We start from the raw sequence: 22,617 nt of genomic DNA, 5'->3' as shown, positions 1-22,617 counted from the left end.
TGTTACGACTGCAAATAAATATCGTTTTAAAAGTAAATTCTGTTTGTAATCATCGTTTGGATGCGCTGTATTTTTTAATACGCTGGCTGTGATCATTTCATGCCAATTAAAATTGTCCATAGTCATATTTTATGTTCCTAAAGTAACAGAATGACTTTCAATCTGGAAAAGAAAAAAAAGAAGCACTAATGTGGCATTTTTTTTTTAAATTTTTCCGGGAAAAAACTAAGGTTTTTTCCTGTTGTGTTCCTGGGCCTAGCGAGGCCTGCAAGCCCCAGGGAAGCCTGCCTAGGAGTTACTGGAAAAAGTCTGCATCTCTCAGGTCAGATCCCCTCTGTCCCTCTGATTGGGTGGCCAGGTTTTGGAGGGAAACTGGCCCAGAGAGGGGTGGGGCCTGGGAGGAGAAGATAAAAGGACCAAGCCCAGGCCGGGGGTGGGGTTCTTTCCCTGGAAAGCTGAGCTGGAGGTAGGCTGTAGCCTGGAGAGCTTGAAGCAGGGGAAAGACCCTTACCCAAGGGGGTAAGTGTTAGTATTAAAGTAGGGGCAGTAAGATAGACGTGTTAGGGCATTTGGTTATTTTTCCCTTCACCCTTTTACTGTTTTACGCACCTTGTTTGTTATTTTGCACTGACCTTTAAATAAACCTTTTTCCCCCCCTGTTGTTAACTGACATCTGACAGCAATGAAGATCCTGTGAATTTAGGGGGAGGTGTTTGTGTGTTTACTGCATTGTGCAGGGGATGGGACTAGATGACCCTGGGAGGTCCCTTTCAACTCTTTGATTCTATGATTGTGCAGGGAGTTGGACTAGATGACCCTGGAGGTTTCTTCCAACTCTATGATTCTCACGCCTATTATTTGGCCTAAGCGAACAGAGGCCTGGAAGCGCTTCGGAGGGATGACCTAAACTCTTCTCTGTTTTTATCTGCACAACAACTCTGTGAAGTAGGTCAGGCCAAGAATATCTGCCTCAAGATCACCCAAGCCAACTTCCGCGGCAGAGCGCGGATTCGAACTTGGGTCTCCCGGATCTTAGACTGACGCTCTAACCGCTACTAAACATTGGCTCTCTGGAATCTTCTGAAGCGTGTGTCGGTTCTTGGGCAAAAAAAGTACCATACGAAAACCACTACAGTAAGGGGAAATCACATATTCTGCGGAGGGAGTTTTATTAATGCAAACAGAAGAGGGTAGAGGGGAATAACGGACTCTGCGGGGCCAAATTCTGTACAACTATACACACAATGGGCTTTGGCAGGGGTGGAATTCTAGCAGGAGCTCCTTTGCATATTAGGCCACACCCCTCTGATGTAGCCAATCCCCCAAGAGCTTACAGAGCTCTTAGTACAGAACCTACTGTAAACTCCAGGAGGATTGACTACATCAGGGGTGTGTGGCCTAAGATGCAAAGGAGCTCCTGCTAGAATTCCATCCCTGGGCTTTGGTATGAGGGACAGAGAGGGCAGACCCCCCCCCACAACATTGAGGCCTGTCCTCCCGTGTTGCCATTTCCTCAGTTCATCTTGATCAAGATCTGTTCAGAGAAGAGCTTCTTCAGTTGTGCGACTTCCGCCGAAAGCGACGCCAACTGATTCCGCAAGCTGCTGTTCTCCGTCTGGTACCCGGAGCCCTGGAGGGGCGGCAGGTGGTCGGGGGAGGCCTCTGCTTCACAGCAGCCGTTGAACGCCACGGCCCCCGCAGGCGCCGGGCCCGCGTTCCTCTGCTCCTCCCGTGCGGCGGGCCCCCTCCAGGTCCCCACCGGTGGAGATGGCGGGTAGTGTCCCGGCGGCTCCCCGGTCATGTCCTCTGACCCACCTGCCATTTTGAAACGCAGCTTGTGGGGGAGACCTTTGACGTTCTCCCCGGCCTCGTAGCGGCTCACTCGACCCAAATCCGCCCCGTCCTCTGAGGAATCCGGCACCAGGCAGTGCCCGTCGTACATAATCCCTTCCTCGGCCCGGTCACGCTCCTCGAAGAAAACCGGGCTTCCCATGCTGGAACTGCCCGGTGTGGAGAACCCGGAATCCTCAGAGCTGGCAGCAGGCTCTGGTCGGAAGGGGCAGCCATACCGAGCGGTCTCGAGAGCCGCCGGGTAGTGCTGGGGTGTGGGTATAGGCCGGTGGGCTTCAGCGGCGACAGGAACCACTGGCCCGGAAGGCTCTGTTGGATCCCGGATCAGGCCAAAGCGAAATTTCAGAGCCAGGAGCTCTGCTTTGAGACGGGCATTTTCCTCCAGGAGGGCCAGCACCCGCCCTTCCAGGGCCAGGTCGCTGACGCGCCGCTTTTCCCGAGACCGCTTGGCTGCCTCGTTGTTCTTCTTCCTTTTGTCCCAGTAGCCATTGTCCTTTTTGTCATCCGGGGTGAACTCTCGCTTGCGCCGGGCTGTGCTCGAGGGGGCCCCTGGCTCTTTCGGCCGGGCCCCTGCGCTGGTCGGGGTCCTGAGCAGGGAATGGCTTAACAGGCCGTTGCTCGAGAGCAGCGAGACGGTCTCCTCAGCGAAGCAAGAGACGGCGGTGCGCAGCCCGCAGAGCTGTGGGGCCGAGACAGGGGCCTGCAGCAGCTCTGAATGATGTAGGGCTCTGGGGTCCTCCACGGGCAGGTCCATCTGCGAAAAGGCTGCGGGAGGAAGAGAAAGGAGTACAGGTTATTGCAGGCGTCATGATCCTGGGCCTAGCGAGGCCTACAGGCTCCAGAGAAGCCTGCCTAGGAGTATTACAGAAAGCCGACATTCCTCAGGATCCCTCTGATTGGGTGGCAAGGGTTTTGGAGGGAAACTAGCCCAGAGAGGGGTGGGACCTGGGAGGAAAGCATAAAAGGGCCAAGCACAGACAGGGTGGGTTCTTTCCTGGAGAGGCTGAAGGCAGGGAGGTTCTCTCTCTGGAAGGCTGAGCTGGAGGCTGGGTGTAGTCTAGAGAGCTTGTAGCTGGGAAGAGATCCCTCACCCAAGGGAGGTGGCGAGTTTCGGTATTAGTAGCAGGGAACGTCTAGTTCAAGGGTGTCAAACATGCAATCCGGGAGCTGAATCAGGCCCCTGCATGGCTCCTATCAGGCCCCCAAGCAACTGGCTGTCATCTGCATCCTTCTCCCTCTCTCTCTTGCTTCCTTCTGTATAACAGCTTGCTTTGTAAGGCTTGCTCAACTGCACAGGAGCTCCAGAGCAAAACCTCTATTTTCTCCATTGCCTGAGGCTCCTCCCTTGGGGAGGAAGGTGGGGAAGGAAGAACTTGTTTTTCCAGGCTCTCTCAATCGCACAGCAATGCTACTGAGCCAAGGCCCTTCTATTGGCTGAGGCTTTTCTTTCTCCCCCCCTCCCTGACCCTGGGAAAGGAAGGAAAGAGCCAGAGCTTCCTTTGCCCAATTCCCTGGATCCCATGGGAGAAATACAAAGAAAGCACCTTTAAGACCAACAAGTGCTAATACACACACACAGAGAAAGCTTTTTTTTAAAAGCAGGAACGCACAGGAATGCAGTTCCGGCTGGCTTGGTGTCAGGAGGTGTGGCCTAATATGCAAACGAATTCCAGCTAGGCTTTTTCTTCAAAAAAATCCTGTGAAACAATGGTGGCATAAGGGGGTGTGGCTTAATATGCAAATGAGTTCATGCCGGTTTTTTTCCTGCCAGAAAAGCCCTGTGTGTGTGTATATACACACACGCACACACATACAAACACACATATATATATATATATATACATAGGTAAAGGTAGTCACCTGTGCAAGCACAGTCGTTTTTGACTCTGGGGTGACGTTGCTTTCACAGTTTTCATGGCAGACTTTTTACGGGGTGGTTTGCCCTTGCCTTCCCCAGTCATCTACACTTTCCCCCCAGCAAGCTGGGGACTCATTAGACCGACCTCGGAAGCATGGAAGGCTGAGTCAACCTGGAGCCGGCTACCTGCACCCAGCTTCTGCTGGGATCGAACTCAGGTCGTGAGCAAAGCTTAGGACTGCAGGACTGCAGCTTTACCACTCTGTGCCACGGGGCTCTTATATATATATACATACATAGAATTGTATTTGTATTCTTTTTAAAGTTTATCTCTCTGCAACCTAATCTTCCATAGGCACACACATGGCCCGGCCCGACAAGGTCTCATTTATGTCAGATCCAGCCCTCGTAAGAAATTAGTTCACCACCATGCTCTAGTTAGCTGTGTTAAGGCTTTTATTTGTTTGCACCCACCTCTACTGTATATATATTTCGCCGTTGTACTAAATCTTTATCACCCACTTATTATTTCAGAGCACTAACAATAAACTACTTTTTGTTTCTTATCCTGCCTGGGTCCACATGCCTCCTTGGTCGGTTAAGTGGTATTTACCAACAAGGAAGAGACGGGTGGTTGGGGGCTCTGGGCCATCCTGTGCAGACCCTGACCAGTATGATGGCAGCCAGTAAAAAGCCCTCCTAGGCCCCTGCTGTGTGACCCCCAACACGGTGCCCCAAAAGCCACATTTGTGTTCAGATTTGGGCACCACATTTGAAGAAGGATTCAAACAAGCTGGAAGGGGTCCAGAGGAGGGCGACGAAGATGGGGAGTGGTCTGGAGACCAAGTCCTATGAGGAAAGGTTGAAGGAGCTGGGGACGTTTAGCCTGGAGAGGAGGTGGCTGAGAGGTGATAGGATCACCATCTTCAAGGACTTGAAGGGCTGTCCTCTAGAGGATGGGGTGGAATTGTTTTCTGTGGCCCCAGAAGGCAGGACTAGAACCAGTGGTTGAAATTAAATCAAAAGCGTTTCCGGCTCAACATTAGGAAGAACTTCCTGACTGTTAGAGTGATTCCGCAGTGGAACAGGCTTCCTCGGAAGGTGGTGGGCTCTCCTTCCTTGGAGGTTTTTCAACAGAGGCTAGATGCCATCTGACAGCAGTGAAGATCCTGTGAATTTAGGGGGAGGTATTTGTGAATTTCCTGCATTGTGCAGGAGGTTGGCCTAGATGAAGAAAGGTTGATGGAGCTGGGCATGTTTAGCCTGGAGAGGAGGCGGCTGAGAGGGGATACGATCACCACCTTCAAGTCCTTGAAGGTCTGTCATCTAGAGGATGGTGTGGAATTGTTTTCTGTGGCCCCGGAAGGCAGGACCAAAACCATTGGGCTGAAATTAAATCAGAAAAGTTTCCGGCTCAACACAAGGAAGAACTTCCTGACCATTAGAGCAGTTCCTCAGTGGAACAGGCTTCCTCGGGAGGTGGTGGGCTCTCCTTCCTTGGATGTTTTTCAATAGAGGCTGGATGGCCATCTGACAGCAATGGTGATCCTGTGAATTTAGGGGGAGGTATTTTTGCATTTAGAGCGGTTCCTTGGTGGAACAGGCTTCCTCCTTGTGAGGCGGTGGGCTCTCCTTCCTTGGACATTTTTCAACAGAGGCTTGATGGCCATCTGACAGCAATGGTGATCCTGTGGATTTAGGGGGAGGTGTTTGTGAGCTTCCTGCATTGTGCAGGGGGTTGGACTAGATGACCTTGGAGGTCCCTTCCAACTCTACGATTCTATAATTGCTTTGGCAGCAGCTGATATCACAGCTCAAGGGTCTTCACTGTGTGACTGAAGGTACGCTGCAGCAGCCATTTTGTGGCTGTCCCCACCTCTGGCAGCAGCCATTTCATGGCCGACTCTGCCTCTTGCAGTGTTTTGTGTCTGCGCCCATCACATCGGGCCTGATTTCCAAAGATGCCCCCAGGCTCCAAACAATTGGGGACCCTGGAGTTAGCACGTCCAAACGCCAGTTCTCACTGGGGTGCAAAATTCTACAGGCAACGGCAAAGGGGGTCGTGATCACGGCCAGCCTGCCACCTACTGGCCGAGAAGTTAAAATGAAAAAAGGGGTTCTGGAAGCGGCGGCTCCCATTTTGTGCCTCTGCTGCTGAATGCACCGGCTGCACTGCAGGATTCTCAGCCTCCTTTGCCCAACGACAGCCACATCATGCCATGCCTCCTGCAAGAAGCCCAGAAGCCAAGAATCCCAGCTACAAATACAAATCAATGGGGTGTGAACTGGCAGAGACTGACCAGGAGAGAGATCTCGGGGTCGTGGTAGAGAACTCACTGAAAATGTCAAGACAGTGTGCGATTGCAATAGAAAAGGCCAACCTCATGCTGGGAATTATTAGGAAGGGAATTGAGAACAAATCAGCCAGTATCGTAATGCCCCTGTATAAATCAATGGTGTGGTCTCATTTGGAGTCCTGCGTGCAGTTCTGGTCGCCGCACCTCAGAAAGGATATTATACCATTGGAGAAAGTCTAGAAAAAGGCAACTAAAATGATTAAAGGTTTGGAACACTTTCCCTATGAATAAAAGTTAAAACACTTGGGGCTCTTTAGCTTGGAGAAATGTCGACTACAGCGTGACATGATAGAGGTTTACAAGATTATGCTTGGGATGGAGAAAGTAGAGAAAGAAGGCCTTTTCTCCCTTTCTCACAATACGAGAACTTGTGGGCATTCCATGAAATTGCTGAGCAGTCGGGTAAGAAGGGATAAAAGGAGGTGGCGGCGGCTACAAGCATAGCCAGCTTTAAGAGGGGATTGGATAAAAATATGGAGCAGAACTCCATCAGTGGCTATTAGCCACATTTTATATATATATATATATATATATATATATGTGTGTGTGTGTGTGTGTGTGTGTGTGTACACACACACATATATATTGGCCACTGCGTGACACAGAGTGTTGGACTGGATGGGCCATTGGCCTGATCCAACATGGCTTCTCTTATGTTCTTATGTGACAAAGAGTGTTGGACTGGGTGGGCCACTGGCCTGATCCAACATGGCTTCTCTTATGTTCTTCTGTGACACAGAGTGCTGGACTGGATGGGCCATTGGCCTGATCCAACATGGCTTCTCTTATGTGACACAGAGTGTTGGACTGGATGGGCCACTGGCCTGATCCAACATGGCTTCTCTTATGTTCTTCTGTGACACAGAGTGCTGGACTGGATGGGCCATTGGCCTGATCCAACATGGCTTCTCTTATGTTCTTATGTGACACAGAGTGTTGGACTGGGTGGGCCATTGGCCTGATCCAACATGGCTTCTCTTATGTTCTTCTGTGACACAGAGTGCTGGACTGGATGGGCCATTGGCCTGATCCAACATGGCTTCTCTTATGTTCTTATGTGACACAGAGTGTTGGACTGGATGGGCCACTGGCCTGATCCAACATGGCTTCTCTTATGTTCTTATGTGACACAGAGTGTTGGACTGGATGGGCCATTGGCCTGATTCAACATGGCTTCTCTTATGTGACACAGAGTGTTGGACTGGATGGGCCCCTGGCCTGATTCAACATGGCTTTTCTTATGTTCTTATGTGACACAGAGTGCTGGACTGGATGGGCCATTGGCCTGATCCAACATGGCTTCTCTTATGTTCTTCTGTGACACAGAGTGCTGGACTGGATGGGCCATTGGCCTGATCCAACATGGCTTCTCTTATGTTCTTATGTGACACAGAGTGTTGGACTGGATGGGCCACTGGCCTGATCCAACATGGCTTCTCTTATGTTCTTCTGTGACACAGAGTGCTGGACTGGATGGGCCATTGGCCTGATCCAACATGGCTTCTCTTATGTTCTTATGTGACACAGAGTGTTGGACTGGATGGGCCACTGGCCTGATCCAACATGGCTTCTCTTATGTTCTTATGTGACATAGAGTGTTGGACTGGATGGGCCATTGGCCTGATCCAACATGGCTTCTCTTATGTTCTTCTGTGACACAGAGTGTTGGACTGGATGGGCCATTGGCCTGATTCAACATGGCTTCTCTTATGTGACACAGAGTGTTGGACTGGATGGGCCCCTGGCCTGATTCAACATGGCTTCTCTTATGTGACACAGAGTGTTGGACTGGATGGGCCCCTGGCCTGATTCAACATGGCTTTTCTTATGTTCTTAAGCACCTTACAAACCAGGGGTGGCCAAACTTGTTTCATGTACACAGAATAAATGTCAGATGTTTGACAGCCGCAAGCTTGTTTTTTGTTAGACCTTGTGTGTCAGTCTTCTGTTCTATGAGCTACGGCACAGGGCTATCATAATTTTTTTCCAGGTTTGATCCAGTCTCAGCTATTCCACCACCCCCCTCCCCACAGAAATTGTATATTTTGCACCTGATTAGAGATTACTGGAAGTTCTTTTTAGCTGCTGGTTTTATATCACTAAGAGCCCCGTGGCGCAGAGTGTTAAAACTGCATCACTGCAGTCCTAAGCTCCGACCTGAGTTCAATCCCCGGCAGATGCTGGGTTTTCAGGTCACCGGCTCGAGGTTGACTCAGCCTTCCATCCTTCCGAGGTCGGTCAAAGGAGTCCCCAGCTTGCTGGGGGGAAAGCGTAAAGCGTTATTCAGTTTCCAAAAGCGACAAGCAAAAACTTGGAAACTGAATATGTCTTAGTTTGACGTCATTGTTGTGAGTCTACAGGATGGCTCTTGGATTAAGCTTGTTTGCGAAACGTGGCATATCAAGTCAACGAACATGTACAAGAAGGGACTTTGTACCTTTGGAGCCTTTATTTCGGGAGACTGGATCAACCACATCTCGTGAATTGGGCTGTAATTGAATTCCCAGGGGAAGCCTTTGGAATGGACCTTTTGCATTCTCCATGGAAACGTCTTGAAAATTACTGTGGAATCCATCCCCTCGCGAAATAAACTTCCTATGTATTTGGGGTATCTTTATAAATTATTTCTAAATAATTTATAAATTATAAATAGCGGCCCCGTGGCGCAAAGTGGTAAAGCAGCAGTACTGCAGTACTGTGGTCTGAACTCTCTGCTCACGACCTGAGTTCGATCCCGGCAGAAGCTGGATTCAGGTAGCTGGCCCAAGGTTGACTCAGCCTTCCATGCTTCCAAGGTCGGTCAAATGAGTCCCCATTTTGCTGGGGGGAGAGCGTAGATGACTGGAGAAGGCCATGGCAAACCACCCTGTAAAAAGTCTGCTGTGAAAACATTGTGAAAGCAACATCACCCCAGAGTCAGAAATGACTGGTGCTTGCACAGGGGACCTTTCTTTTACTTTAACTATCCTGCGTGCTACTAAAGTATCCTTTACTTTTTGTTGAAGGGTATGCTAATACTTTTGAGGAGCCCAGTGTGGTAAAGCTGCAGTACTGCAGTCTGAGCTCTCTGCTCACAGCCTGAGTTCGATCCCAGTAGAAGCTGGGTTCAGGTAGCTGGCTCAAGGTTGATTCAGCCTTCCATCCCTCTGAGGTCGGTCAAATGAGTCCCCAGCTTGCTGGGGGGAAAGCGTAGATGACTGGAAAAGGCAATGGCAAACCACCCCGTAAAAAGTCTGCTGTGAAAATGTTGTGAAAGCAATGTCACCTCAGAGTCGGAAATGACTGGTGCTGGCACAGGGGACCTTTCCTTCCTACTTGGTTTTAGAGGAGCCCCGTGGCACAGAGTGGTAAAGCTGCAGTACTGCAGTCGGAGCCCTCTGCTCACGACCTGAGTTCGATCCCAGCAGAAGCTGGTTCAGGTAGCCGGCTCAAGGTTGACTCAGCCTTCCATCTTTCCGAGGTCGGTCAAATGAGTCCGCAGCTTGCTGGGAGGAAAGCATAGAGGACTGGGGAAGGCAAGGGCAAACCACCCCGTCAAAAGTCTGCCGTGAAAACGTTGTGAAAACGACGTCACCCCAGAGTCGAAAACAACTGGTGCTTGCACAGGGGACCTTTCCTTTCCTATAAATTATCTGGACGCTTTATTCTATGATTGTTAATTCATTTGGTGTTTGCACGGTGGTTTTGCTTTGATCTACTTACTGTGTAGCCACTTTGTTTCCTGTTCCTTCCCTTCCCACCCCCAGTAGGCTGGCATCCCTAATTCTTTGATCCGTTGCCCGGCAGGTGATGCGGAAGCTGGATGGGTCATCATGCGCCAGGGCCTGCCCATGCAACCTGTTCCCCATAGTTCTCGACTGCCGTCTGCTCTACAGTCTCCAGCGGCTGCACCTAATATTTTCTCGACGGACTCAATTAGCAGGGGGAGTTTGCACCTGTCACCTAACCAGACAGGGAAAAATGTCACCTGTTTCTACCAATTTCCGCCTGTCTCACACCCTATTCAGTGGCACTGTGGCCCCGCCGGAAGGTTAAGAAATAAAAAGTTTAATTCACGCCTATCGATTCCAAAACGAACCACAATCCTTCTGAGACAGCACGGATTCTGAGCAGGCCTCGACTCAACGGCAGGCGTCTTCGCTCTCCCTGCAGGGGCCAGTCTGTCCCAGTCTTCCCAGCCATCTCCCCTCCCAGTTAACTTTTTAATCCTAACGCGACAACTCTGCAAGGGGGGCTGGGCCGCTAGTGCGGCTGGCTTCGGACATCCAGCGAGCTTTGTGACCAAGTGGGACTCGAACCCAGGCCTTCAAGCCACACGGCCTCCCTTGAGCCGGAACTGGGCTCCTCTGTTTTGAGCACCTTTGGAAGGGATTCATTTTATTTATTTATTTGCATTATTTCAATCCCAGCTTTCACCGCAACGGGGACCCCAAGCAGCTAATGCCATTCTCCTTTCCTGCATTTTATCCTCCCAACAACCCTGTAAGGTAGGTTAGGCTGAGAGTGCGTGACTGGCCCAAGCTCACCCACCCAACTTCCAAAGCAGAAGCTGAACCCAGAGCTTCCCCGATCCTAGTCTAGGGGTGACCAAACTAGCTTAATGTAAGAGTCACGTAGAATAATCGTCAGATGCTTGAGAGCCACAAGACAGGAAGGAAGGAGAAGAAGAATTGCAGATTTATACCCTTCTCTCTGAATCAGAAGAAGATATTGGATTTATATCCCACCCTCTACTCCGAAGAGTCTCAGAGCGGCTCACAATCTCCTTTACCTTCCTCCCCCTGTGAGGTGGGTGGGGCTGGAGAGGGCTCTCGCAGCAGTTGCCCTTTCAAGGACAACTCCTGCAAGAGCTCTGGCTGACCCAAGGCCATTCTAGCAGGTGCAAGTGAAGAAGTGGGGAATCAAACCTGGTTCTCCCAGATAAGAGTCCGCACACTTAACCACTACACCAAACTGGCTCGCAGAGACTCAGAGCGGCTTACAATCTTCCATATCTTTTCCCCCCACAACAGACACCCTGTGAGGTGAGTGGGGCTGAGAGAGCTCTCCCAGAAGCTGCCCTTTCAAGGACAGCTGTGCCAGAGCTATGGCTGACCCAAGGCCATTCCAGCAGCTGCAAGTGGAGGAGTGGGGAATCAAACCTGGTTCTCCCAGATAAGAGTCTGCACACTTAACCACGTTTTGGAATCGATAGGAGTGAATTAAACCACTAAAACCCAGGAAGGAAGGAAAAAATAGATGGGGAAGAGGGAGGGAGAGGTGGAAAAAAAGCAACTTTAAATGCATTCCTCCAAGCTGCCAGCTGGCAGGGCAGTGGAGGCTTAGCCACACCATCTGTGAAAGAGCCACCGTTTGGTCACCCCTGTTCCAGTCCAACACTTTAACCACTACACCACACTGGATGACACAGGATGGTGGGCATAACTCCACTCCGAAGAGTCTCAGAACGGCTCACAATCTCCTTTACCTTCCTCCCCCTGTGAGGTGGGTGGGGCTGGAGAGGGCTCTCACAGCAGTTGCCCTTTCAAGGACAACTCCTGCAAGAGCTATGGCTGACCCAAGGCTATTCTAGCAGGTGCAAGTGAAGAAGTGGAGAATCAAACCCGATTCTCCTAGATAAGAGTCCGCACACTTAACCACTACACCAAACTGGCTCGCAGAGATTCAGAGCGGCTTACAATCTTCCATATCTTCTCCCCCCACAACAGACACCCTGTGAGGTGAGTGGGGCTGAGAGAGCTCTCCCAGAAGCTGCCCTTTCAAGGACAGCTCTGCCAGAGCTATGGCTGACCCAAGGCCATTCCAGCAGCTGCAAGTGGAGGAGTGGGGAATCAAACCTGGTTCTCCCAGATAAGAGTCTGCACACTTAACCACGTTTTGGAATCGATAGGAGTGAATTAAACCACTAAAACCCAGGAAGGAAGGAAAAAATAGATGGGGAAGAGGGAGGGAGAGGTGGAAAAAAAGCAACTTTAAATGCATTCCTCCAAGCTGCCAGCTGGCAGGGCAGTGGAGGCTTAGCCACACAATCTGTGAAAGAGCCACCGTTTGGTCACCCCTGTTCCAGTCCAACACTTTAACCACTACACCACGCTGGATGACACAGGATGGTGGGCATAACTCCAAAAACAGGAGGCAAAGCCAACCGGAAAGCCAAGGCTTTAAAAGGGCAACAAGAGAAACGAAGAGAGAGGACAACACCAGCATCGCGGTGCCGGCTAACGTCAGAGCGAGGGCAATTTTCGTCTGTACAGCAATTCAGATCTCCAGTGGCCAATCAGAAGCTGCATTAGGCAAGGGCCCCACCCATCCCTCCCACTTGCTGAAAACACCTGACAGGTGTCTCCCAGGTAAGGTGTCGGTGCCCGCCATGTTGGGGACTTCTGAGCCGGAACAAACAGCAAAGGTGGTGAAGCAGAGACCAAAACAAGCGCAGGCAAGGCGGCGTTGAGATGCTGGACTCCCTCCGGTCTCCTGGCTCCTCTCCGGCCCGTTTCCCTGCCAGGCCAGGCTTCTAATCTCCTCCAGAGCTGGTGTGAGCCAGTGACCTCAGATCCCCTCTGTCCCTGTTCTGTGGGTTGCTTTAACTAGGCCGGTCCCTCCCACCAGACCTCCCACAACCCGATTTGCTGGGAGCATTCCAAAGCCGAGAACAGAACAGGCTGTGCTGCCCCACGGAGGGAAAAAAAAGAGAGAGAGGGCGGAGGAAAGAAAGGACACGCAGTTGAACAAGCCAGAAAACTCAATTATCTTTTGGGCAGACTCGCCAATCCGGTGCCACCCCGGCTACGGCATTTGTAGGGCACACGCAGGCAAAAAAAGAAGGAAAGGGAAAAGTTTAAGACCTCTTCACTTGCCAGTTTCTTTCTTGTTCGGTATTGGAGCCTCTCCCCTCTGTTTTTGGTATTCGAGCACTTGCTTTGGCCCTGGGGGTACACCAGGTTGTCTGAATCCGTGCCAGTTCTGCCTGAGGGCGGGGTGGGGGTGGGTGGGGAGGGGTGTTGAGGCTAGAGAGTCAAGCTGCAGAAAGTTGTGTGGGAGGGGGGAATGGAATCCTCTTTTGAGCGCAAGAAGAAAACAAGATCTCCATCTGGCAAAGCCACACTATCTTAGGGAATGAGTGTTGCTTAGAGAATAACTTATTCCAGTTTGGTGTAGTGGTGAAGTGTGTGGACTCTTATCTGGGAGAACCGAGCTGGATTCCCCCACTCCTCCACTTGCAGCTGCTGGAATGGCCTTGGGTCAGCCATGGCTCCGGCAGAAATTGTCCTTGAAAGGGCAGCTGCTGTGAGAGCCCTCTCAGTCCCACCCAACTCACAGGGTGTCTGTTGTGGGGGGGAGAAGATATAGGAGATTGCGAGCCGCTCTGAGTCTCTGATTCAGAGAGAAGGGCGGGGTATAAATCTGCAGTTCTTCTTCTTCCCCCTTAGCTCAATAAAACAGATATGGCAACCCACCCATCCCTAATGTCCTTATCCACACAGGAGAAGATTCTATAAAAGGCTTGTAATAAAAACATAACAGAAGCCACGTTGGATCAGGCATGGCCCATCCAGTCCAGCACTCTGTGTCACACAGTGGCCAAAAAACCTCAGGTGCCATCAGGACATAAGAACATAAGAGAAGCCATGTTGGATTAGGCCAATGGCCCATCCAGTCCAACACTCTGTGTCACATAGTGGCCAAAACTTCAGGGGCCATCAGGAGGTCCACTAGTGGAGCCAGAACTCCAGAAGCCCTCCCACTGTTGTCCCCCCAAGCACTAAGAAGACAGAGCATTACTGCCCCAGACATAAAAAAACATAAGAGAAGCCATGTTGGATCAGGCCAGTGGCCCATCCAGTCCAACGCTCTGTGTCACACAGTTGCCAAAACCTCAAGGGTCATCAGGAGGTCCACCAATGGGGTCAGAACTCAAGAAGCCTTCCCACTGTTTCCTCCTAAGCACTAAAATTACAGAGCATCACTTCCCCCAGATATAAGAACATAAGAGAAGCCATGTTGGATCAGGCCAATGGTTCATCCAGTCCAACACTCTGTGTCACACAGTGGCTAAAACCCAGGTCTCATCAGGAAGTCCACCAGTGGGGCCAGGACACTAGAAGTCCTCCCACTGTGCCCCCTCAAGCACCAAGAATACAGAGCATCACTGCCCCAGACATAAGAACAGAAGAGAAGCCATGTTAGATCAGGCCAATGGCACAGCCAGTCCAGCACTCTGTGTCACACAGTGATTAAACCAGATCCCATCAGGGAGTCCAGCAGTAGGGTCAGGACAACAGAAGCCCTCCTACTGTCTCCCCCCACCTCCCAGCACCAAGAAGACAGCATCCCTGCCCAAGCAGAGAGTTCCATCTGTACCTTGTGGCTAAGAGCCACTGATGGACCTCTGCTCCAGATGTTGATGCAATCCCCTCTGGAAGCTGTCTGGGCTGCTCCAAGACTTTCTACCACTATGGGAAAAAGCAGGAGGCACAAATTTGTTGTAGTGCTTAAAGACGACTCCCCCACGTTTTGATTCCCATGACAAATCTGACACACGGGCAGGCAGGGAAACTTAAAATACTCCCGCGTTTTCCTTTCAGATCTCCCACACGGAACCAGCCAGGAAATGTCACCCTTGTCAGCTTCCGATGGAGACACACGCACGCACAACCTCGCATGAAGGACCGTATCACAAGCCAGATGCACGACCCCAAAGGCCTACATAGCAGACTTATGCACGGCCCCACACAGGGCATAGCTCAGCAGAGCTATGTATCTAAGCCACACCTTTCCAAAATGCACCCCAGAACTGGGAGGGGCTGTGACTCAGTGGCAGAGCCTCTGCTTGAGACACAGAAGGTCCCAGGTTGATTGCAAACTATAGGCTTGAAGCTGCTAGATCCAAACTTGGCTTTCAAGTGCTGGGAGGAGAAGAAGAAGCAGCAGATTTATACCCCGCCCTTCTCTCTGAATCACAGAGACTCAGAGCAGCTTACAATCTGCTATAGCTTCTCCCCCCACAACAGACACCCCGTGAGGTGGGTAGGGCTGAGAGAGTTCTTACAGCAGCTGCCCTTTCAAGGACAACCTCTGCGAGAGCTCTGGCTGACCCAAGGCCATTCCAGCAGCTGCAAGCGGAGGAGTGGGGAATCAAACCCAGTTCTCCCAGATAAGAGTCAGCGCACTTCACCACTACACCAAGGAAAGGAAAGGTCCCCTGTGCAAGCACCAGTCGTTTCCGCCTCTGGGGTGACGCTGCTTTCACAACTTTTTCACAGCAGACCTTTTTGCGGGGTGGTTTGTGATTGCCACTATACCAAACTGGCTCTCAAAAGATTGTTGTGTGTTCAAGTCCCCAAGGTGTGGCTTCAATAAGAGGAGAGGCAGCTGGATTCAGGCGCGCCTAGATGGCTTGGGGGTTTCTTCATCCAGGGGTGCCAACTCCAGGCTGGGAAAATCCTGGAGATTGGGGGGCAGAGGCTGGGGAGATCAGAGGGCACTAAGTAGGGATGTGAAATCATAGGCTCTACCCTCCAACACTGCCATTTTATCTGGGGAGGATGGATCCCTATACTTTTGAGGTGCAGCTAAAATTCCAGACTTCCAGGCCCCACCTGGAGGTTGGAAACCCCGGCTAGCTCCATATTGGTTAATTTTTGAAGATTTGGTGGCAGAAAATGGTGAGGACAGAGTGGGAGGGGGGCCGTCAGCAGCCTCTAATGCCACAGAGTCTTCCCTCCAAAGCAGCTGTTTTCCCCTGGGGAACTGACCTCTGTCATGTAATCCCACATCTCCAGGTGCAACCTGGAGGCTGGCAACCCCACAGGGCAGGGGAACCCTCGCTGGTTTGGGAAACACCCTGGGGAAGGCGGCATGAGAATTTCACCCTCTGGGGCAGCCCTTCCTCCAGGGGGAAGCGATCTCCGCAGCCGGGAAATCAGCTGCGATTCTGGGCGATCTCCAGGCCCTGCCTGGAGTCTGGCAACCCTAACCCCAAGGGCCATTTGTTCAAAACGGGAGGCCGAGCTGTGCCGAGCAGCAGAAAAGAGCCCCAGCAAAGACCCACCAAAAACAAAGTGGGTTGAACAAAGCAGGTACCAAGCGGCACCTATTTTTATTCAGAACGTCAGCTTTCGTGTGCTCAGATGAGGTCCAGGTGGCACCGGGAGATGTAGGATTACACTAGGGTTGCCAAGTCCAATTCAAGAAATATCTGGGGGCTTTGGGGGTGGAGCCAGGAGACTTTGGGGGTGGAGCGAGGAGTCATTAGGGGTGGAGCCAAGATCAAGTCAGTCAGTCAGTCAGTCAGTTTATTGCGGCTCTAGGCCAATCGACAGCAACCAAGATCAAGGCTGTGACAAGCATAATTGAACTCCAAAGGGAGTTCTGGCCATCACATTTAAAGGGACGGCACACCTTTTCAATGTCTTCTTTCCATAGGAAATAATGAAGGATATGGGCACCTTCTTTTGGGGCTCATAGAATTGGACCCCCTGGTCCAATCCTTTTGAAACTTGGGGGGCGGTATTTTGGGGAGAGGCACTAGATGCTATACTGAAAATTTGGTGCCTCTACCCCCCCCAAAACAGCCCCCCCCCAGAGCCCTGAATACCTGCAGATCAATTCTCCATGATTTTCCATGGGAATAAATCTCCCTAGGGAATAATAGAGTCCCCAGCAGACATTTCCCTCCCCCCACTTTCTGACGACGCTGAAGCGGGGGGAGGGCCTCCAAACGGGGGGGTCCCCTGCCTCCACCTGGGGATTGGCAACCCTAGATTACACGACCGAGGTCAGCTGGGAGAAAACAGCTGCTTTGGAGGGGGGGGGGGACTCTGTGGCATGGGATGAAGCGCGCTCAAGAGCACGCGAAAGCTTCCCCTCGGAATAAACTTCTAAATCAGACCCGGGTTGGTCTGGAAGGTGGCCCCTGACTCCTGTTTTGCTCCACGGCTTTCGGACCGGCACGGCTGGGCTCGGAAGAATAGCTGGGTGGCCGCCGTCGCCAGGCCCAAGCGGGGCGCAGCTCTTTTCCTCCGGCGCCAGGCGGCCAGCGGGGGGAGGGGACCTGCCTCTCTGTACATGCTCAGAGGCCCCTTCCTCCGCCAAGCCGGTCGGGGGGGAGGTTCGCCTGGCCTCCCTCCCCCGGCTTTGGGCTTCCCAGCCCCCTTGGTGCGCCCCTCCAGTGCCTCCAAGGCCGCGGCGCGCCCCGGACTCACCTCCGCGCTGCTGGAGGCGCTCCCCGCCGGGCCGGCCTGCCTGCCTCCTTTCCTCCGGCGCTTTGCGAGGGACAGCCGGGAGCCTGGGCCGCGCTTCGTCCCTGCGCTCGGCTGGCTGGCTGGCGTGGCGCTCCGATCTCCTTTGCGCGCTCCTCCCCCGGCGCGTCGGCACCGCCCTCGCCTCGCCCGGCCCGGGTCAGCCCAGGACGCCGCTCTCCCCTCCCCAAGCTCGGCCTCCAGAGGCCGCCGCAGCCGCCGCAGCAGCAGGGCGGGGAAGCAAAGCCGGCCCCTTCCCCAGCCCGGCGCGCCCTTGGAGAGGCCCGGCGGGGGCGCAGGAGGAGGAAGCGCGCGGCCGGTTGCCACCCTCCCGGGGAGCGAGGCTGCCTGTCGACGGGCGGGTCGGACTCGTTGAGCGGCCCCGTGGCGCAGCGTGGTAAAGCGGCGGTACTGCAGCGCTGGGGTCTGAACTCTCTCTCTCTCTCTGCTCACTGACCTGAGTGCGAGTCCGGCGGAAGCTGGGTTCAAGTCGCCGGCTCCAGGTTGACTCAGCTTTCCATCCTTCCGAGGCCGGTCAAAGGAGGACCCAGCTTGCTGGGGGGGAAAGCGTAGAGGACTGGGGAAGGCAAGGGCAAACCGCCCCGTCAAAAGGCTGCCGTGAAAACGTTGCGAAAGCAACGGCACCCCAGAGTCGGAAACGACTGGTGCTTGGACAGGGGACTGCCTAGAAAGAGCTCCGCGGCGCAGAGTGGTAAAGCAACGGTACTGCAGTACTGCGGTCTGAACTCTTCTCTCTGCTCACGACCTGAGTTTGATTCCGACGGAAGCTGGGTTCAGGTCGCCAGCTCCAGGTTGACTCAGCCTTCCATCCTTCCGAGGTCGGTCAAAGGAGGACCCAGCTTGCTGGGGGGAAAGTGTAGAGGACTGGGGAAGGCAAGGGCAAACCGCCCCGTAAAAAGGCTGCCGTGAAAACGTTGCAAAAGCAACATCGCCCCAGAGTCGGAAACGACTGGTGCTTGCGCAGGGGACCTTGCCTTTTCCTTTCCAAACTTGTTTGTTGTAAGGGCCGGATCTGACATAAAGGAGACCTCGTTGAGCTGCGCCATGTCAAGCTGGGCTGGCTGTCTTTAAGATTAGATAGCAGAGAGATACATTTTATAAAGGACACAGACAAATATATTATATATATATATTAAAAACTTAAAACATGCTTAAAACGTTAGCACGCATTGGTCTTGAAGGTGCTTTCTTTGTATCTCTCCCATGGGATCCAGGGAACTGGGCAAAGGAAGCTCTGGCTCTTTCCTTCCTTCCCCAGGGGACTGGGGGGGGGAGCCTCAGCCAATAGAAGGACGAGAGGCTTGGCTCAGTAGCTCTGCTGTGCAAATGAGAGAGCCCGGCAAAGCAAGCTGTTCCTCCCACCTTCATCCCCAAGGGAGGAGCCGCAAGCAATGGAGAAAATAGAGGTTTTGCTGCGGAGCTCCTTTGCGATTGAGCCAGCCTTGCAAAGCAAGCTGTGATGCAGAAGGAAGCAAGAGAGAGGGAGAAGGAAGCAGATGACAGCCAGTTGCTGGGAGCCTGATAGGAGCTCTCTGGAGGCCTGATTCGGCCCCCGAACTGCATGTTTGACACTCTTGGCCTGTAACATTAGATAGATCCAAGCGGGCAGCCGTGTTGGTCTGAAGCAGTAGAACAAAGCAGGAGTCAAGTTACCCCTTTAAGACCAACAAAGTTTTATTCAGAATGTCAGCTTTCGTGTGCTCTAAGCACACTTCCTCAGACGGTAGGATGGACTGGCCAGCAGTCCTAAATATAGAGAAAGCGGGCAGTGAATAAGTATGAAAAATCAGGGACATTTCCATGATTTTGCTTGCCTATAACGTTGTTGACGTTTTTAGCGAAGGAAAGATTTGAGCAGTGGTGCCCATCGGAACGAAGGATTTCTCAGGAAATGTGCAAAAAAAAAAAAAGATTTGCCTAAGATGCATGCCTTGTCACACCTGAATTGTGGCCATAGGAGCCTATGAGAATTTCCCTAGCTGGACTGCAGTTATTTCCCTCTAAACAGAGACTGTGAGAATCAGGGCCTTTTTTTGTAGAAAAAGCCCAGCAAAGACTTATTTGCATAAATAAGAACGTAAAGGAGATTGTGTCCGCTCTGAGATATAGAGTCTGGGTTGATTTCCCTTAGGAGTGACTGATTGGATCTTCTTGCAGTCCAAGGGACTCTCAAGAGTCTTCTCCAGCACCACAGTTCAAAAGCATCTATTCTTCTGCACTCGGCCTTCCTTATGGTCCAGCTCTCACAGCTTTGACTACACGGACTTTTGTTGGCAGGGTGATGTCTTTCCCAGCATCAGGATCTTCTCCAGTGAGTGCTCCCTTCTCATTGGGTGGCCAAAGGATTTGAGCTTCAGCTTCAGCATCTGACCTTCCAGGGAACAGTCTGGGTTGATTTCCCTTAGGGCTGACTGACTGGATCTCCTTGCAGTCCAAGGGACTCTCAAGAGTCTCCTCCAGCACCACAGCTCAAAAGCATCTCTTCTTCTGCGCTCGGCCTTCCTTATGGTCCAGCTCTCACAGCCATACGTTACTACTGGGAATACCAGGACATAGGACATAGGGCTATAGAATAAAAGGCCTCAAGAACCTCTTTAAGCCTTTGCCACTTCATTAAATTTCCTTGTGGTCCAGCATTGTTCTATTGAAGACCAGTCTAGGTTGAAACGCATCAGGTCAAGTGGTTTCCCATTGTGGTTTTATGATTTTATAAAGGAAAGACGCTAACGATGGGCCCCTAAAAGTTTTTATCCTTCTATAACAGGGGTGGCCAACGGTAGCTCTCCAGATGTTTTTTGCCTACAACTCCCATCAGCCCCAGCCAGCATAGCCAACGGCTAGGGCTGATGGGAGTTGTAGGCAAAAAAAAACATCTGGAGAGCTACCGTTGGCCACCCCTGTTCTATAAGAACATAAGAGAAGCCATGTTGGATCAGGCCAATGACTCATCCAGTCCAACACTCTGACCGATTTCCCATGAGGCTTGTTCCGGGTGGAGAGAGCCCTTTTGCTCCCGGGGGTTCCTCTTCATTTTCTCACGAGTTGGCCCGGAGCTGCGAGTTGGCGTGGCGCTCTTCTGCAGCAAACGAGATCTTCCGAAATGTTTCTGCTTGCAACGGGAGAACAGTGCGCCAACTCGCAGCTTCGGGACAACTTGTGCAGAAACGGAGAAGAGCCCGGGGAGCAAAAGGGCTCACCCAGTGGCCAAAAAAACCAGGGGCCATCAGGAGGTCCATCAGTGGGGCCAGGATGTGAGAAGCCCTCCCACCGCTGTCCCCCCAAGCACCAAGAATACAGAGCGTCACTGCCCCAGACAGAGAGTTCCAACAATACACTGTAGCTAAGAGCCACTGATGGACCTTTGCTCCAAATGTTGATCCAGTCCCCTCTTGAAGCTGTCCATGCTTGCAGCCGCCATCACCTCCTGTGGCAGTGAATTCCACGTGTTAATCCCCCTTTGGGTGAAGAAGGACTTCCTTTTATCCATTCTAACCCAACGGCTCAGCAATTCCATTGAATGTCCACGAGTTCTTGTATTGTAATAAATGTATGTATGCTCTTGTAATAAAAAAAAAGTCCCTCTCGGCTTGACTTCGCGAACGAAGATTTAAGAAGGGTGCAGTAGTCCATGTCTGCTGCAGGCTCGCTGGTGACTGACAAGACCAATACAGGACAGGCAGATCCGGCCACAGTGGCTGCAGGGAAAAGTCTGATTTGGGGTTGGTGCTGTAGCAGTGCGATTCTTCCTCAATCTCCTTTTGTCCTCAAGACCAGCTATGCGTGCGTTCTCAAAGAAAGAGACAGCCTGGTGGATGGTGTGCCTCCATGCTTTGCGATCTGAGGCTAGGTCAGACCACTGGTGATGGTTGATGCGACAGGTGCCAAGGGATTTCTTCAAGGAGTCCTTGTACCTCTTCTTTGGTGCCCCTCTATTTCGATGGCCGGTGGAAAGTTTGCCATACAGAGCAATCTTGGGAAGGCGGTGGTTTTCCATCCTAGAAATATGCCCTGCCCAGCGCAGCTGCGTCTTCAACAGCAGTGCCTCGATGCTTGTAACCTCCGCCCGCTTGAGGACTTCTTGTAAATATGCATTTTCTTGTTGTAAATGTTTGCCTATGATTTAGCATATATTTTGCTTTTAATTTTTGGCCCTTTAGTTGCATATTAACCTTTCAGGTTTCTTACTCCAGTTTTTGGGTTAAGTTTCTCTCCCCTCTCTGTTTCTCCTTATCTTCTTAAGACCAATTGAAATGGCATGCATTCCACAGCAAACGACCTCTGAACTCTGCCATCTCCCATAGGCTATTCAGCGTTATCTCCCAGACTCTGAACTGTCAGGAGTACATCTCCAGCCCTTGAAGAAACATCTGCCTCCCAGGACTACTGGCATACCGTGCTCGGCCACCATGCATTAGTAGAAGAAGATATTAGATTTATATCCCACCCTATACTCTGAATCTCAGAGCAGCTTACAATCTCCTTTACCTCCCCCCCCCGCCCGCCCACAATGGACACCCTGTAAGGTGGGTGGCGCTGAGAGAGCTCTCCCAGAAGCTGCCCTTTCAAGGACAACTCCTACGAGAACTAGAAGAAGAAGAAGATATTGGATTTATATCCCGCCCTCCACTCCGAAGAGTCTCAGAGCGGCTCACAATCTCCTTTACCTTCCTCCCCCACAACAGTCACCCTGTGAGGTGGGTGGGGCTGGAGAGGGCTCTCACAGCAGCTGCCCTTTCAAGGACAACCTCTGCCAGAGCTATGGCTGAGCCAAGGCCATTCCAGCAACTGCAAGTGGAGGAGGGGGGAATCAAACCTGGTTCTACCAGATAAGAGTCCATGCAATTAACTACTGCACCAAACTGGCTCTTTAAGAAGATACTGGATTTATATCCTGCCCTATACTCTGAATCTCAGAGTTTCCCTTCCTCTCCCACAACAAACACCCTGTGAGGTGGGTGGAGCTGAGAGAGTTCTCATAGAAGCTGCCCTTTCAAGGACAACTCCTACAAGAGCTGTGGCTGACCCCAGGCCAGCCCAGCAGCTGCAAGTGGAGGAGTGGAGAATCCAACCCAGTTCTCCCAGATAAGAGTCCATGCACTTAACTACTGCACCAAACTAAGAAGAAGATACTGGATTTATATCCTGCTTTGTACTCTGAATCTCAGAGTTGCTGACAATCTCCTTTCCCTTCCTCTCCCACAACAAACACCTTGTGAGGTAGGTGGGGCTGAGAGAGCTCTCCCAGAAGCTGCCCTTTCAAGAACAACTCCCACGAGAGCTATGGCTGTCT

The 22,617-nt window shown here is 51.9% G+C and overlaps 1 protein-coding gene across 1 annotated transcript; it reads right to left on the bottom strand.

Annotated features, from left to right (window-relative positions):
* Window positions 1-1,490: 1,490 nt before the first annotated feature.
* On the bottom strand, window positions 1,491-9,914 carry LOC132581788 (uncharacterized). The gene is made up of 3 exons (XM_060253199.1): window positions 9,769-9,914; window positions 5,734-5,966; window positions 1,491-2,616 (listed from the first exon to the last, which is right to left on the bottom strand). The coding sequence occupies exons 1-3, from the start codon at window positions 9,912-9,914 to the stop codon at window positions 1,514-1,516; spliced, it is 1,482 nt and encodes a 493-aa protein (XP_060109182.1). The 3' UTR covers window positions 1,491-1,513.
* Between the last annotated feature and the right edge of the window lie 12,703 nt (window positions 9,915-22,617).

Source organism: Heteronotia binoei, chromosome 13 (assembly GCF_032191835.1).
Source record: "Heteronotia binoei isolate CCM8104 ecotype False Entrance Well chromosome 13, APGP_CSIRO_Hbin_v1, whole genome shotgun sequence".
In the NCBI taxonomy this organism is placed as follows: Eukaryota; Metazoa; Chordata; class Lepidosauria; order Squamata; family Gekkonidae; genus Heteronotia; species Heteronotia binoei.
Note: the sequence above shows the minus strand (reverse complement) of the source record. Positions and strands in the feature narration are given on the sequence as shown.